Source organism: Musa acuminata, chromosome BXJ3-6 (genome assembly GCF_036884655.1).
Source record: "Musa acuminata AAA Group cultivar baxijiao chromosome BXJ3-6, Cavendish_Baxijiao_AAA, whole genome shotgun sequence".
In the NCBI taxonomy this organism is placed as follows: Eukaryota; Viridiplantae; Streptophyta; class Magnoliopsida; order Zingiberales; family Musaceae; genus Musa; species Musa acuminata.
Window position 1 is genome coordinate 34,436,312 of NC_088354.1, and position 17,149 is coordinate 34,453,460.

General features: G+C 36.7%; 2 protein-coding genes across 5 annotated transcripts; one reads left to right on the forward strand and one right to left on the reverse strand.

The window, feature by feature from the left end:
• Positions 1–38: 38 nt before the first annotated feature.
• On the reverse strand, positions 39–3,824 carry LOC135641101 (uncharacterized). Of its 3 annotated transcripts, XM_065156148.1 has the most exons (8): positions 3,686–3,811; positions 3,000–3,131; positions 1,151–1,248; positions 926–988; positions 766–813; positions 617–676; positions 381–441; positions 39–288 (listed from the first exon to the last, which is right to left on the reverse strand). In XM_065156148.1, the coding sequence occupies exons 3-8, from the start codon at positions 1,220–1,222 to the stop codon at positions 230–232; spliced, it is 363 nt and encodes a 120-aa protein (XP_065012220.1). In that variant the 5' UTR covers positions 1,223–1,248; positions 3,000–3,131; positions 3,686–3,811; the 3' UTR covers positions 39–229. The 3 variants fall into 3 exon arrangements, with proteins under 3 accessions (XP_065012220.1, XP_065012219.1, XP_065012218.1); XM_065156147.1 differs by lacking the exon at positions 3,000–3,131 and having other exon boundaries at positions 617–673; positions 3,686–3,824; XM_065156146.1 differs by lacking the exon at positions 3,000–3,131 and having other exon boundaries at positions 3,686–3,824.
• Positions 3,825–4,280: 456 nt separating this feature from the next.
• LOC103989205 (protein REDUCED WALL ACETYLATION 3) lies at positions 4,281–16,723 on the forward strand. Of its 2 annotated transcripts, none has more exons than XM_009408000.3 (17): positions 4,281–4,519; positions 4,602–4,668; positions 7,274–7,365; positions 8,079–8,216; positions 8,309–8,365; positions 8,450–8,522; positions 9,444–9,602; positions 12,488–12,637; positions 12,731–12,986; positions 13,059–13,180; positions 13,360–13,446; positions 13,532–13,620; positions 13,707–13,769; positions 13,858–13,914; positions 15,896–15,992; positions 16,073–16,231; positions 16,307–16,723. In XM_009408000.3, exons 2-17 carry the CDS (start codon positions 4,636–4,638, stop codon positions 16,310–16,312), a joined length of 1,638 nt encoding a protein of 545 aa, XP_009406275.1. In that variant the 5' UTR covers positions 4,281–4,519; positions 4,602–4,635; the 3' UTR covers positions 16,313–16,723. The 2 variants fall into 2 exon arrangements, with proteins under 2 accessions (XP_009406275.1, XP_065011164.1); XM_065155092.1 differs by having other exon boundaries at positions 4,294–4,519; positions 16,319–16,723.
• Positions 16,724–17,149: the final 426 nt, after the last annotated feature.

Here is a 17,149-nt window from a genome sequence, read left to right on the forward strand (position 1 = left end):
TCATAAAAAGGTGATCAAGTCACAAAGAACAATGTGGCTACTGCAAACTCCAGTGAGATATATGTCTTAGCTGCAGAAGAAAGTTGCAGTGGCCATATCTTGTTCCATATACAAAAACATCCTCGTTTCTTGTTCATGAAATCTTAAAAATCGGCTCTTCAAAATTCATAAAGGAAGAATGTTAACTACTAAGTCTTAAGAGGTTTACATGAACCTCCACAATATGCAATCACTGATTGTTGTTGTTGTCGTCATCATTCATGTCCTCGGTAACAAGGTTTCCCCCATCTATAGGTTGGAAAGAGATTAGGCTAGAAGGATTTTGAATGGATAATGAGAAAAATAAAGATGGTAAAATGAAAGCAAATAACCAGGTGTACCTTCATTGTCGCTAGATGCGTAGGATGAGCGACGGGAACGTACTTGCTGCTGAGGTGTAGGCTATATATATATAAAACAACAGGATGCAAACTCGATCACAAAGTAACTCTACTTTCGTTTTGACATGATGATGTAATTGCATTAAAAGTATGGCTTATTATCATGTTGCAGATACCAGAATGAATTTTGATGACTAGATTGCCGCTCAACATAAAATTGTCAAAAAGGTCAGTACCTGCAACTTTGGTCGGAGTGCCTCAACTGGTCCTTTGGGCTTCTGAGCATGCCCTCCCTGCTGTAGTTATAAAACCAAGTAGAATTAGAGAAGGCCAGATCAAATTTTAAATTAAACTAGTGTTGTACATATTTAGTCTGATAATATACCTTTCCTAAAGCCCAGTCTGCTGAGTCGAAGTAAGCCCGTTCATGGTCCTAAAAAAGAATTTATCTGAACTGTTGGTTTCCAAGAATGCTTAAGAAAAACTACTTGCAGTGGTTATAAAACGACAGCAAGAAACAGTTCCAACTACGTATATGAACTTGCCTTGGATATGAGTGGTGGTTTTTTGGGTAAGATTCCTCCATACTTTTTCTTAATCGCTTCCTCCTGCAAAAGAGTTTTTCATATGACAACTATAAGTTGATACAACCTGGTCAATATGTTCCCAAGAAGCTATGGCCCAAGTACCATTTGCATGAATCTGTAGATCAAGAGAAAGGAAGTTCTAATATCACCTGTAGATCAAGAGAAAGGAAGTTCTAATATCACCTCTTGTTGAGATGATGGCATGGCATTCTCCTCATCTTGTTTCACAGGTTCATCAACATTCATTTCTGACATGATGGACTCCAGTAACCCTCAAGAAACTGCAACAGCAAAAAAGGTATAGCAAAGTAAGTAAAAATAAATATAGAAAAAAACGGATGATTTTCTTATTTTCTAAAGAGACAACATACTATGAAGATTCTAGATCAAGATGCAACTGGACTATTCAGGGCCGCACATTATAAGCAGAAAGATTGCACAAAACTAAAATTTGGAGACACTAACTGCATTCATATGCGTGGTATAGTTTCTACAGATCGACTGAAAATCTGTGAAGAAATAGTAAACACAAAGAAAAGCAGCACCTATTAGGCTATAATGGTTTCTCAAATCTACAGGCAATTGCCCTCAAATTTTGGCGAACATTTGGTATCTTAAGGCTTTTTCATTTGTCTCCAGAAGTGCTTAAAAGGGTGGTATTTTTGTCAGGGTCAAACACTAATCCTACAAAAATCCAAACAGCGATATTTTTAATAGTTAATTAGAAGCATATCTATATCGACAATGTAAAGATTGGTTTATGCCTGAAAATTTTGTCCTTCTCTGGCTCTACTTCTAACACATCTACTCTCATTCACAAGGATATAGGCATTTCAAAAAGGATTATTTCCATATGCAATGTTTTCTATGAAAATGAAGTATTTCCTCAATTCTAACATTCCGATTATGATCCACATAGACTAGCAATTATTGAGAAAGATCTTTTAGTATCCTCTAGCCATTAATGATTACATCATTCAAGAGGATAAATATGTTTTCATTGTCCTTTTTTAGAAATATGATTTAAAAGCTATTCAGTTGTATTTGAACTTCAAATGCCAATTTAAACTTAGTTCAAATGGTATAAATAATTTTGTTCAATGCAAATAAGATGAATATGAAGATATAGTTCACATCTTGGTAGAATAAAGGAGGTTACTACATCAATGCAATAGCCAGAAGAAAAGCAATGTAGCAAGAAAACCAAAGTAGAAATGGAAAAGCATAACTTAAAATAAAATAATATAAATACAACTGAAACAAAATGAAGAAAGAAGAGGGGTGCACAAACCAATTAAATATAACAGAATTAAAAAAGAACAAAAGATTATAATAGATATATGATTGAAGGTTGTCCACTAATCGATTTCTCCTATTCCCATGGATTGGAAAATTTTAATAGAATATATGATAAAGCAATCAGATTGATTGTCACGACCTTATACAAGAACTACACAGATACACAAGGTGTGCCTTTTTGGCCCTAGGTTTTTGATGACGTGCACAAGGGGCAAGCCTTATTTGTGTCAGTGGGCCTTACCTGAGAAATGGTGAATTAGGGCCTTGGTGGGTCTTATACCCTTCCACACCTTAGTCATGCCATTAACAACACTGGGTTGGTGTGTGGAATTGGTTTAGATGCACATATATGACAGTGATAAACAACTTCTCTAACTGAACTATCAATACAAGAAACAAACGGGTTTACTATGTTCACAAGCAAATAATTTATTCTAACACTATGCAGGCATCCCCAATTGGCCAATCAGAATGTTGAACTTCATTGTTGAAGTTGTTTGTGAAATGACAACTTGATCTAGATTCGAAATTAAGAAGAAAGGAAAATGAAATGATAGTGGAAGGCTGATTAATGAGGATTATATCCATCATTTTATCAAAAAACAATTATTTATAATCTAAGAAAAGAATCACCATTCCTTATGGTAAATTTGGGGCTGCACCTAACAGAGAAGAAAATGAAAGGGAGACAACCTACATTTTTTCTATAATTTTCCTGCAACAAAAAACTGACCTTTTAGACACCAACTTAGGCACGTCACAAGAAACCGTAGACTCTTGTAATACACGAGTAACGAAAAGGCCATCCACAATCCGATCAGCTCAAAACACGCCAATGAACAAGGCACGTTAATCTATCCAATGCCTATACGTCAAAAAAAGGGGTCAAAGGATAACATTTTAACAGGTAGAAAATTTTACCATTGAAAAATCACGCTACTGAGGATTGCGTGACACAAGGGACAAGAACACGGAATGATCCAATGATTAGCGTGCCAAAATAGTTCCTCCATATCAGATGAAGTAAAGGAAACATTTTTACAAATAAATATGAGGATTACATGACAGAAGAGTCAAGTGTATGAAATGATCCTAGGGTTAACATGCAAAACATAAAAGATCATCCAGATCTCTATGATTCACGACGAGTTAACTAACCCTATTTAGTGCTATCTTACAATACCGCAACAACGAACCAACGCCGAGTTTATCCCACAATCCTGTAAGTAAATTCGTAAACGAAGGCAGAAAGACCATGTCCTGAAGAAGGGGGTTTAAAGACCAGATCGGATCATGTTTTGCGCTCGAACAGACTAGAAAAATATCCCGGACCAGCGTCATAACGCTTCTTACGAAAATGCGAGGAGCCGACCATGGAGGAGGAACAATTGCCACTTCAGTGTGGAACTTTATTTTTACCTTCTTGTGCGGAAGAGGGCTCTAAATCGACGACGATGGAGCGATTTCTGTTGTTTCTGTTCTTCTTCTTCTTCTTCCCCCACTTCCTCTCCCAAATTCCTCGATGAGATCAGAGGCCAACGGATGACGCGTACTTGAGAGCGAAAACGAGCGGTGCAAATTGGGCGGAGCTGCCTGTCTCCGCCAAGACAGGGAACACAGTCTCTCCTCTGACGTCAGCAGCGGGCCCACCTCTGACGGTTATCTTTTGTAATTATGATCATGCACATAATAATATTTTGATCCATATGATTAGTGTGGATGTTATTTTATTTCATTAGAAGAGTATATATACGTATAATGTACTAACTACAGAACTACTGAGTAAGCAATACCTCCGTGTCTGGCTCGAGACAGGCGGCTAAGTCAAACTCGCAGTTGCTTACCATGGAGCCGAAGTGGGCCCATCGCTACAACCTGTCGCCCGATGGCGACCGGACGATTCGTGTTCGACGCGTATGTACTTGCTATCAAATTTCTCTTACTAACCCTTTGTTTTTATGAGAAATATAGGACATAATAATAAAACAATGATTTGACGGAGGAGAGAAGGCAAGCAACCATCACCAACTCCGGCTCCGACTCTTCTCCGTATTCACCAACCGCTCCCCATACTCAAACCCGTGCGAGGGCGACTTCTCTCCTGTAGTCGTACGATTATAATCCCTCCACCCACTCTCTGACTCTGTCTCGTGCCCATCATCGGTTGCTTCAGATCCGTGGCCGCTTTGGCGCTTCCAATTCTCCGGAGCCTCCCATGTTGATGAAGATCCACCTCTGAATCCCGAAGAGAAGGTAGGCGTATCTGTCGCTTGATCTTCTTTGATTCTCTTAATTCGTGGATCTATTTGGTTCTTGATCCCGTCGTTTCTTGCAGTTTGTTTCGGGGCTCGGTTCGGTTGTGGAGGAAGATGGTGGTCTCCGGTCCAGTGACCGCCGGTCAGGTACGTGGAATCGTGGTGCTCTTTTGTTGGTTCTCGGGGCCCAGATTCGTAGGGATCTGTTGTAAGGGTTCCATGGACTCTTTGGTGGTTCTTTTTGGGGGTTTCAAGTTCGTCGGGATACTTTGTAAGTGTTTCATGGATTCTTGGGTGAGCTGTTGCTTTGGCGAATCTTGGAAATTCCGGTGTCAGAAATGCTCGCAGTGGTTTGGGCATTAGTATGATTAGTAAGCTGACGTATTGCGGAGAGATAGTTAGATCTAACCTTTTTGAGAAAGCTTGAGAAGTTTGGTGTCGACCCTCAGTTTAATTATGTGCTTTATTAGTTGTCTATTTCTATCATCTGATGCTGGTTCAGCAAAGAACTTGAGTTGATCATGAGTTTTACTAGCATGTTACTTGAATGCATCGGATGAATAGAGCCTATTCATATTGTGGATTGAGTTGTTTCCAATTGTTGGTGTATGCACATGAGAAACCTGTGTGTTTAAATGCAAGTATGCGAATTTTTGTGACATGATGTATAATTGTATATCCTTCGAACTTTTTGATCTAGTGACTGTGAAAGCCAACCCACGTTCAAAGAGCAGGCTATTTTCTTTAGTTGTGGTTGTGATTAATATTTTTTCCACGTATCAAAGAAAAATATGAAAATCTTAGTGAGGGTTCCTTGCCAATACATGGTAAGATTTAGGAAGTGTCTACCAAGTATTAAGAGACTTTACATGATTGTCCATATTGGTCCTTTTTTAGTCTGCACAAAAACTTATGTAGACACTTGTGGTAATGAAAGATCATGAAGTGTCACTTGGATAGTTCTTTAGATGATATCTCAGTTGTAAAAGATGATACCAGATCAGATTGGCATGTACTCCTTTGTGATCAGGGGACACTATGGGTGATTGTGTGGATCACTGGCCATTTGTGGGGTGTGATTAGGAACAATATTTAGAAAAGAAATATCCCTATCCTGAAACAATTATTGGGACATTGTTAAGGAACTATATGGTAAGGAGTTAAATCTTGGTCATGTGTTGGTTTCAACAATTGGTTGGATCAGTGTAGTACCTATATTCCAGGAGTTAGACCGACTTGTACAACATGAAATGACTAAAATATTAATAAATAGTAAATAGTGTTTGATGCATGCTTATATGATCTGATAACGGTTCTTGGTTGAAACCAAAGTATGTAATACCGTACCGTACTGGTGTTTCGAGGTTGGCTCAGTACGGTATGGTACCGGCGTACCGAGCGGTACACTAGGGCGTATCGAACAGTTTTATATATTTTCTTCTTTACTGTAGCACTGTAGCACTACTACAGTGTAATACTGTAGTACTGTAGCACGTTCCGTCTGGTACCTGGCGGTCCGCGTACCGGTATGCCATCGGACCGGTACGTACCGCGTGTACCGAGCAGTACCATTCGGTACTGCATACCATGGTTGAAACAATAAATACCTACGGTACATACCAGTCCAACAAGTATATTTGATTCCTTGCTGGATGGAATATTTTATGGGTTTGTGAAGGATGGATAATTTTAATGAAAGGACATGATGCATTAATTTTTCCCTTTTCTCATGCTTATTTGTTGTTTGTTAATTTCTATTACTTATTTTTCTCTTGAAAACTCAACAATCTTCTATGGCTTGCATGCATTCATTTTTTTTAACAATTATTCACTACAAAGAAAGTTAAAATATGTATGTTATTGTGATTTTTATGTCTGCTATGATCAGCTAACCATAAATTACCAGTGTGGAGGTCTAGTGAATATAATACAATTACTAGATTAATTATAGTAACCATTTGGCATATTTTGCTAACTGGTCATATAGTTTCCAGAACCATGTTGCATCTTTTTTGGGACATCCTTTTTTTGTTATATATGCCGGTTTTGCCTAACTAAACTATTTAGCATGTAAAGGATGCTCAAATTTGGAGATGAAGTAATCTTCTCCATCTAATGGAGGATATTTATTTTAACAGTAAGCTTTGTGCATGTGGAGGTAAAAGAAATCTCTTTTGGTTGAAAAAGTTGGAGCATTTTAATCATTATAGCAACATTTGAAGCTTTCCCACAAGGAAACTCAAATATTGCTGAGAACTTGTTTTTTGTTTGCTAAACAGAAGTTATGTACAAAAGTTTAGCATCTTTTAAATCCACAATCATTTTGTGAGACATTACCCTCTTAGTCTTAGTGATCCTCCTTAGGCCCCAGTCATCCAACAAGGAATAAGGCCTCAACCCTGCCATAACAGAGCCTCTAAGTAACTATATTTTTGCTCCCAATGTATATACCTGATACCTTTAAGATACTTATCTAATACATTGAAACTTATTGTTGAAATAGTTTTAATATTTTTTACTGCTATTGGACTTAAAATTATCAGGAAATGAAGTTATGCATTTGCTATATTTGATGATGAATAAGAAAATTAGGGGAACCCTAATTTAGCCTTGTGGTTGAAATTTTACATGATTTCTTTTTCTGCTCCACAATATTTCTTGTAATATCCAACTGGTTTTTTTTTTTTCAAGTATTTCTAAGTGGCATGTTATTTAAAGTGATGTTTGTCTTCTCTCATATGTTTAATTGCAGGTGTCATTCTTGCTTGGCTTTTTCCCTGTTTTTATTGCATGGTTATATTCAGAAATATTGGAGTACCGAAGGTCTTCCTCTCTTACAAAAGTGTAAGATATCTATTCTGGAATATGATTAATTTTTTTATTCCTGAAGCACGTGTTTCACTCTACTAGATGAAAGACACATTTGTTTAGTGGCTTATGGAGTCAAAGAAGTTTATGTTAAACATTATCTTGTGGATAAGGAAGTACTCAGATAAAAACAATTTCATTATCACTGATGCTAAATTTCTTTAGTGCAATTTGCAACAGTTATAGGTTGCAACTTTGGATGCATTTAGTTACTTGATTATGTAAGAGCAATTTTACTTTTGTTAATTGCCTAACTAGAATGTGTCTGGAGATGTTTTTCAAATTTATAACTCATGATACATTAAAACAAATGTGCTGCATTTGAATGCATTGAGTTTCTTACCATCAATAGAATGGCTTATGACATCTAGTGCAGGATAAAATATATTAAGTTTGTAAAACTCATGAGCAGAGCAAGCTTGTCAACTGAGAAAGTGACATGGACTCAGATGTTCTAGTATTTTCTTCCTATTCTTGAGAAACAATACTTTAGCAAATCAACTACGGGTGGACCTTGTTTAGGATAAATTGATATATATGAAAAGAAGCTTCATATCATAAAATTGTTTGGAATGTCCTCAGCTTACATGCACCTTCCTATTCTTTTACATAAGTTATTAGCATGCATAACTGATCTATAAGTTCAGAGTCCTATATGCCTCTCAGCAACATTATATTGTGTTCTTCAGCCATTCAGATGTAAATCTGGTTGACCTGGATAAAGAAGCAGCCGAGGAAGATGATCGGGCTGCTTTGCTTGAACGAGGCTTATCAAGATCATCATCTACAAGATTTCATAATGCATCAGTCCGAGCAAATTTGATCAGGTTGTTGGAAGATTCATGAAAGATGGTGTGGTTCATCATTCTGTATGTTTCACTAAATCATTGATATGTTTTGGAATTGATACATATTCTAGGTTTATATCAATGGACGAGTCTTACTTGCTTGAACATCGAGCAGTGTTGAGATCCATGTAAGATGCCTTTATGATATACTTGTTTGGTAGGTTTGGTAAGTATGACTATTCAACCCTGATTATTTGGTTAATATCATGCAGGTCGGAATTTGGGGCAATTCTTGTTTACTTCTACATTTGTGACCGGACAAATCTGTTTTCACAGTCCACCAAGGTTCTTGCCTTGTGCTTTGATTTGTTTTCCTAATGTTGCATACCTGCTAAATGATGATTTATTATTTTTTATTTTTGTGTGAATTTTAAATTATCTTGAAGTGTTTGGTTAATATATAAGTTCTGTATAAACTATAAACAAAGTGAATTTTCATTTCTGGAATCTGTCTTGGACCAATTTTGTAGTTCATAATTAATATTGCATGTACTGAAAACTATATGAAATGGGTTCCCAAAATATCGTGTCCAGTATTTCAAAGCTCATTTATGTTTCATTGATTAAAGTTTATAGTTTATACTATTTTCTATGTGATCTGGTTGATCTGAGAATTAAGAAATGTGATTGTGATATTGATATTGGAGAACATATTGTGTTCAGACATCTGCAGTAGATTCATGATGCATGAGAAAGATTTGTTATAGATAAGAACATTCTTTCATAAAAGCACTTCATTCCAATTCTTGATCATTCTTTACTTCTGCAATTGATGAGAGGCTACTAGAATAAATAATTTTTTGTGTTCCTGCTTTTCATAGGCCTGGTTTAAAGAAAAGAATAAACTCAAAAGTTGGCTTCAAGAATAATTAGGGCAGCTTTACATGTAATGCTTTGAAGATCACTTGAACTTTAAAACTATGGTTCACTTGTAGTTATGGTTGTTTCAGATATAACAATTCTTCGGTACCCTTTTTTCCAACTTAAGGTTACTTTTTGTAATATTTTTTCTTTCAACTGTCTCTCCAATTTTACCTGCATCAGGCTGTATGGTTTTCCTGTCTGGTTATTGTTTTAGCATGTGATATAGTGAACAAATGTCAAATATTTTTTACTTGTTTATGTTTTGCTGATTAAATTGTGTAATGAATTTCTAGATTTTTGCTGATTACTTTTTTTCTGATTTACTTGTTTTGCTTTTGCCAGTCGTACAGCCGGGACCTATTTCTTTTTCTCTATATTATTCTTATAATAGCTTCAGCCTTGACTTCTTTAAAAAAGCACCTTGACAAATCAGCTTTCACGGGGAAATCCATACTGTTCCTGAATCGTCATCAAACTGAGGAATGGAAAGGATGGATGCAGGTCTGTTAATTTTCTACTTCTTATATGCTAAATTTTAGTTTTAAGTGATCTCCATAGCATGAGACCGTAGGTGGTAATTATGTATTGGAAAATACATGTTATGATCTCTTAGATAAATCTTAATATGATGATGAATGGTTCCTAACCTGGATTATCGTTGCAATTTATCGTCTTTCGACCTTTCACTGTTTAAACCTAAGTTGGAAATTTTATGTTCCACTTTTATATCACTTTGAAAATAAAATATGTTTTTAGTTAAAAAAAACTTATTTATTGTCTTTGACTCTGTTCTATTAATTAATTGCAAATCTTTGCTCAGAAAATAACTGACTAGTATATTGTTCTTACTGTATGGTGAATACTCTAACATATAAATTTAATTTTTTTTGTCATGGTCAACTATTTGCAACAGAATATGTGGAATACTAATACATGGCATTCTGATAAGAAAGGTTAAAAACTTGTCCATTGTGGAGAAGTATACAGTTCCAAGTTTAATATATGATCAAACTGTTTCATTGTCTCAAATAATATCCTAATGGATGAGTCATTCTTATAATTTCTACCTCATTACTTAAGTGATATTTCCCCCTTCTCATGCGGTTCTACTGCAGAATCCAGAAGGACATTTAGATGAAATGAATTATTTTCAGGTGACAAGTTAGAGATTTTCTTTTTTGAAAAATGTATCCACTGTATGTGGCTATGCAGCCCTTGACTATCTAACATGTGTTAAGCATTGAGCAAGATATATTCCTCAGCATGAAAAGTGCATTTGAAGTACAAACCCAAAATAACAGTAACTTTGTGAGTGTGCCTAGTGCCACCATTCTGACTTTCAGCAGCTATGAACTTCGACTGTGTGCTGGCATGATTATCTGCACATATTGAACTGTACTGAGGGTGTGTGACACACCTTTTGGGTGTTATTGTCATTGTGACAGCATGGCATGAAATTGCCTGGTGCTCGCTGGCACAGGCCCTATCCTGTTAGGTGAAACATCACCAGCACTAGCTGGAGAAAAAATTGAAACTTGCTTACAACATAAGAAAGCAGAGCTATATAGAAGAGAGATAAGCATAGTTATTATCTTGATGTGCAAGGGATGCAAAGTTTCCATTGTGGTTAAAAACTTTAATACTCTGGAAAATGTGGCAGACCTTGGGGTAATTCTATGTTTGAGGCCTTTTAAATGCTTGGAGGAGAAAGGCCAAGATTAAATGCTTTGGTAATTAAAGACATTTGCAATATGAATTTCTATTCTGGTTGCCGCCTTAGAATGTCAATTCTGGGGACTTCACTTAGTAGTTTTGAATTAAATGAACACTAAAGATTTGATGATGTATATTTATGACCCAAGTTCATAATTTTGGTCCGTAACAGCGTACCGAGCCTTGCTCAGTATAGTATGTACCGAGGCATATCGACGATACGCCTAAAATAGCTGAAAACTCTCTGAAAATACTTGAAAAATAGAAAGAGTGAAATGAATTGAAAGAGGGGGGAGGAAAGGGTTTAAAAACCCTTTAGGATGCCTCCAATGGTTAAATTGACTGTTTGAAACTTGATATAGGTCGGTGATGGTCGGTTTCAACCGTTACCACCCGGTATAAGTCGGATTTCGACCATTACTGCCCGGTACAGCCTCGTATCTCATGATACGGGGTCAAAACCTTGGTACTGCCCGGTAGCAGGCAGTCCGCATGCCAAGAAGCTCTCGGACTGATACGTACCACCCATATTGGGCGGTATACATCGAAATTAAAAACCTTGCTTATGACAGATTTTATATACTCATTTGTGAAATGTTCAAAGAGTGTGTGGCACATATGCACATTAGTTTCTAACATATTTCTGATGGTGACACATCTGCTATGGCAAATGAAAAATGGTATGGCAACATCATGGTTCAAGTTCCTTCTCCATGTCAAAAGAACCATTTTCTCATTTGGATCTATGATTCACTATTACAAGTTTGATTTCAGAGGCTGAGACCTTATTATTAATCCGGATGCCACTTGAAGGAGCAAATTCTTTAAATGGATAGTCAGTAGCTGGGAAAAGTTATGCAGGGCTTGACCTAGTTTGGTTAAGTAATGGATCCACTTCACAATAACACATGACACAGATCCAGTTGGATGAAAAGTCCCGATGTCGAAACTGAACCATAAGAATGTTAAGTTATTCCAATAGATCAATACTTTTCATAGCATACCATGTCTGGAGAAAAGCCTATTTAGTTATGATATGGAGATATAACTCTGGAACATACCTTTTAGTTACTGTATATTAATTTTTTATGTCAAGTAATTTCCCATAAAAAATCTTATGCTTTTGTGTTTTGATGAGTCTCTTTGTTTGATGATTGTATCTTCTTAAGGTCTGAGTAGTGTTATTTTCTTATTTCAGTAATAGTCTGTCGTTGAGGCGATGAGGCCTCGGCGTCGTCGGTGACTTCTCCTAATTCGCGCGGGAAGAAGAAGCCTCGGCATGGGGAGAAGAAACCTCGGCGACGTCGCCAAGGCTTCGCGGGGAGAAGAAACTTCCCACGAAGAAACCTCGACGACGTTGCCGAGGCTTCGAGGTTTTCTTCTCCGCACGTGGGGAGAAGAAACGACGTGATGTCGTCCCTTTTTTTTATTTTTTACTTATTATTATATATGTTTATTTATTTATTTATATATATACCGAGCGGTATGCTAGAGCGTATCGCTCAGCATACTCGTATCATATCATACTGAGTTGAACTCAATACTTCGGTAAAGTACGAAATTACGAACCTTGGTTTAGACAGTAATATTTGATACGCCACATCTTAGTATTAGCATATTTTTTTAGAGAACTTCTCTGTATTAGCATGCTCATCTAACCATCTTCTTTCCAGGTTCTGTTCTTAATGTACCACTACTTTGCTGCCACTGAAATGTACAATGCAATACGAGTGTTCATTGCTGCTTATGTGTGGATGACTGGCTTTGGGAATTTCTCTTACTATTACGTGCGTAAGGATTTCAGCCTTGCTCGGTTTGCTCAGGTGCCTGCATCAGTTCCAATCCCTTGATACTTTATGTTATCAATTTTTTCTCTTACTAATCTGGAAGCACAATGTTTATATATCAAAGCGCAGATGATGTGGAGGCTAAATATCTTTGTGTCATTTTGCTGCCTTGTCCTGAACAATGATTACACCCTGTACTATATCTGTCCAATGCACACACTTTTTACTCTCATGGTTTATGGAGCACTTGGCATCTTTAACAAGTATAATGAGATTGCACCTGTAATGACCATCAAGATAATATGTTGCTTTCTGGTGGTGATCTTAATCTGGGAAGTTCCTGGGGTGTTTGATCTCCTGTGGACTCCTTTCACGTTCTTGATAGGTTAGTAACTTTTAACTATGCCTATTTTCTGACACTCAAACCTTGCAATTTTTCTAAGGTTTTCTGATGCAGGATACAAAGATCCAGATCCTAAAAAAGCAAATTTACCACTCTTACATGAGTGGCACTTCAGATCTGGCCTTGATCGCTATATTTGGATCGTTGGAATGTTATATGCATATTACCATCCAACTGTAAGTTTCTTGAATATTTGTAATGTTTTATGTTTATTAATAGTTTTTTCTAATTCGTTCATGGAAGTATCTTTATGGTATTGGTTTTAGTATGCTCATGGATTACTCTCACTTGCAATTTTGAATGTTCATCTGTTTTCTGTTTTCTTCAGCTGCTCATATTTTCAAGTCCATGACAGGCTGAAAGATGGATGGAAAAGCTTGAAGAATCTGATACTAAAAGGAAACTGTCTATTAAAACAAGCATAGTTTCTATTTCCTTGTTGGTGAGTCATGAGCATTTACTTTAATTTGGTAGGATGACTTGCAGAATCTACAGTGATTAAGGACAAATCCTTTTAATTCTTGCAGGTTGGTTGTTTATGGTATGAATACATCTACAAACTAGATAAAATTACCTACAACAAACTTCATCCATACACGTCATGGATCCCAATCACGTGCGTATAGGCTTATCTAAAATAAATTTGAATTTATAAATTATTGCCTTAGAAGAGATTATAACCTTGGTTTTGGTTAATTCCAGTGTTTATATTTGCCTGCGGAACTTTACCCAGCAGCTTCGCAGTTACTCCCTCTCTCTCTTTGCGTAAGTTGCATCATTTGCTCTGAGGTTTGCTTTCAAGATATTTGCGTCTGAAAGCATTCTTTTTAACCATTTCTTCTCTCTTTACCAGGTGGCTTGGTAAGATCACACTAGAGACCTATATCTCTCAGATCCATATTTGGCTGAGGTATGATAACTTCAATCCTGATTCGTTTTGACTAGAATATTTTGAGTGTTCTCCAACTTTACAATTTGACACACCAACAAGCATATAACTGCATAGGACTCGATGTTTTAATACACTTTAGCAATGAGCTTATGAGATCTTTCAGTTGACATTCATGTTCTTTGACCTCACTATGTTTTAACTGAATAATTTTGAATGAGCTAGAAAATTGCTTATAGAAAACTTGATAGGACAGGATATGGGCGGTTTTGGCTTCTCTGTCGTTGGATAGGAACTGGGTATTAGAAAAAAAAAATGGTATCCACTTCTAATTAGCACATGTAAACTTGGGTATGGATATCAGACATACTATATTATCTAACTGTATTTGTGTATATGGTACAGGTATGGTTATGGATTCGAGGATTTAAGGTTGATATATAGATATGAAACCATATGAATTGTATATATCTTTAAGAAATTACTAAGATAATGTATCAGACATATTGTCAAAATTTTATAGCAATTGTGTGGAAAGAAGAAGAATGAGAAAACATAAATTCATCCAGATCTGGAAAATCAATCGAATATCACTTTTCTTCTATTATTTTTGGATTTCTAGACGCAGATAGAATTGGATTCATATCTGGAAGTGTTAGGGTTCCAGAATATGTATATGAATACAGATATATAAAGGGCAAACATACGTGAAACAGTATCCGGCTTCATGTGGATATGAAAGTGCCTTAGCATGGATTTTACCTGACCTACTTTCACCTCATTGACTGGTCAGGCTTAAGCTTACTGCATAAGGCCTTTTGAGTCTGACTGGGGAATGGTCCAGCTAAATCTACTCTATGCAACAACAAAGAGACTGTCTAGGATCCCTAAGGACTTGATAATCTTGGGTGACCATCGCTTGGCCTGAGATTCTGGCTTTTGGCTCACTTTGGCACAAAGCTTGCATGGCTGAATCCAGTCATTTGGTAATACAAGAATCAGTGAACCCAGTCAATTCGTAGAACAAGCATCACCATTAGTGGAAAATATAGGTATTAACTTCCATTATTTGATCAGTCTATCTTTTAGACAGCTAGCCAGTCTTATGGCTGAATACTTATTTCTGCAACCTGAGCCAGTAGTAGAGCTTCTTGCCAGTTAGCTGAAACTTAGTTTCATTCTTATGATTTCTGTCCAAATTCTCACAGATTTTATCCTTCCAGAAGTCCCATATGTGCTCCCTTGGTGTATTTGCTTTGGTTTTTCTTTTCGGATAGGTGCCTGCTTTGAATGTAATTCTTAGATTTCTTCTATCCAACATTATTCTACATTAACACACATTCCTCCTTTTTCAATTCTCATGATTGTATAATAGATATGATATTCCAGAAAAGAAGCAGTGTCTGTATTTGATCCTTAGGGGAGGCAGTACATACCCATATGCACTTGATCTCTTATTTCATTTCATGTCTTCACTCTAGTTTGTTTTATAGTAGTCCCACTGTTGTGCAATTATATTATTTCTCCAGCACACAATTGCTTACCTGACCCACCCTTCTCTACTTCTATTTTAGTAGTTATTCTTCTGTCGTATAGTTTATAATGAAATCATCATTGGTAATATGAAACAGAGGCTAGATTGGCAATTTATATTCAGTCTTGTTCTCATGAACTTAGAGATAATAAGGAACAATTATATGTGTAGTAGATCCGTGTGTTGCTTCATTAATAGTTAGGACTTTACTGTTTTGTTGTTATTGTGTGTTGCTTCATTAATCATGATAAGTATTTGTGTTACCTTGAATAATCAAAACCAGAGTACACCTATTGTGCTATAAGTCTGTCACTTGCTGGCTGGAGTTGACTATAAAATAAATTTTGGTGCAGAATTTTGTGAAGCTGTCTTATTGCAGCTTGACTCTTGAAACATGTTCCATAATTGAATTAGCCAGGAATTACAGGTCCTAACAAACTTCAATGCCTGTCTTTCATGGATATACAGGTCGAGCATGCCAAATGGTCAGCCCAAATGGCTACTTTGTTTCATTCCAAGTTACCCTTTGCTCAATTTCCTACTTACTACGGCAATTTACCTCTTTGTAAGTCAATTTCACATCAAGTGTGCAAAAACTCCATCAATAAATTTGACTGAAATATTTGAAATTTATCGTTCTTGCAGATATCATACAGAATATTTGATCTGACAAATTTATTGAAAGCAACCTTTATCCCTAGTAAAGACAGCAAACGTCTCTCCCATAATTTTATTTCTGGAGCGATCATTTGCGTCTGCTTGTATTTCATCTCATTGGTTTTTCTTCACATTCCTGGAATATCGGTATGACGTTAGTTTTCTGTTATCTGATAACCTTTTGAGGAATTATTGCATTTTAATGATTGATCTTGGTAACAGGGATGACGTTAGTTCCGTGAGGTTTTTCTGATCAGCTGAAAAATTATCATGATTGGGTTAAGAAGACCGTGAGGTTTTTCTGATCAGCTGAAAAATTATCATGATTGGGTTAAGAAGACAACTCCTGTTGGTCACAACATCTGCTATACACTGTTTTTTTGGACATAATCATGCTTTTATGTCTTAAATCAACCGTCTGATTGGCGTGCAGTTATTGAAATAGGATCATAGAGAGGTTAGTGGCAGTTTGTTATGAAGGAATCTTAAGTTGTATATTATATGGATGACACTGAATGAGCATCCATCCCCTGTAATACCATTCCCTGTAATAATTGGATACTTTTTTGTCATTGTTTCATTGATTCTACATTGTTATTACAGAAAGCACCTGAAAGAAAGGCTTCTTTTCATGTGTCACTATTTGGCCAATGAATTATGGCACGTTGCTCGTAGACTACTAATACTGTTAATAGATGTAAAATACCTGGAGATTTGAATTGGAGCAAGGCCAGCAATCGGAGCTCACTGGGCCCAGCCAGCCGGAGCAGCCTAAGTTGAGTTTTGCGCGTCGGATGACTCGAGTCTGTCTCACCGAGCCTTCTTCATTTCCTGGTTGGCTAGTAGAGTAAATTCGTATGAAGCATAGTTTTGTTGACTCCGGTTAGATCCGACCTGAACCAGTTCGATCCTTTTTCTTTTAAAAGACAGAAAGGGTACAGCCCATCACTGCAGTCCCGTTCTTCCTGGTGAAGTCTTTCTAACATACGCATGCAAGTGTACGGCGAATGGCGAGGCACATTGGCCATCATTACCTTCGCAAGCAGCCCAATCCCATTAAGAAAA

Coding starts and splice junctions, on each gene's coding strand:
- LOC103989205 (XM_065155092.1), top strand. CDS start 4,636: ATGGTGGTCTCCGGTCCAGTGACCGCCGGTCAG. Junction 9,603..12,487: donor AATGGAAAGGATGGATGCAG/GTCTGTTAATTT, acceptor TCTTCTTTCCAG/GTTCTGTTCTTAATGTACCA. Junction 16,232..16,318: donor TTCACATTCCTGGAATATCG/GTATGACGTTAG, acceptor GGATGACGTTAG/TTCCGTGAGGTTTTTCTGAT.
- LOC135641101 (XM_065156146.1), bottom strand. CDS start 1,222: ATGTCAGAAATGAATGTTGATGAACCTGTGAAACAAGATGAGGAGAAT. Junction 677..765: donor CAGACTGGGCTTTAGGAAAG/GTATATTATCAG, acceptor TTATAACTACAG/CAGGGAGGGCATGCTCAGAA. Junction 289..380: donor CGCATCTAGCGACAATGAAG/GTACACCTGGTT, acceptor TCCAACCTATAG/ATGGGGGAAACCTTGTTACC.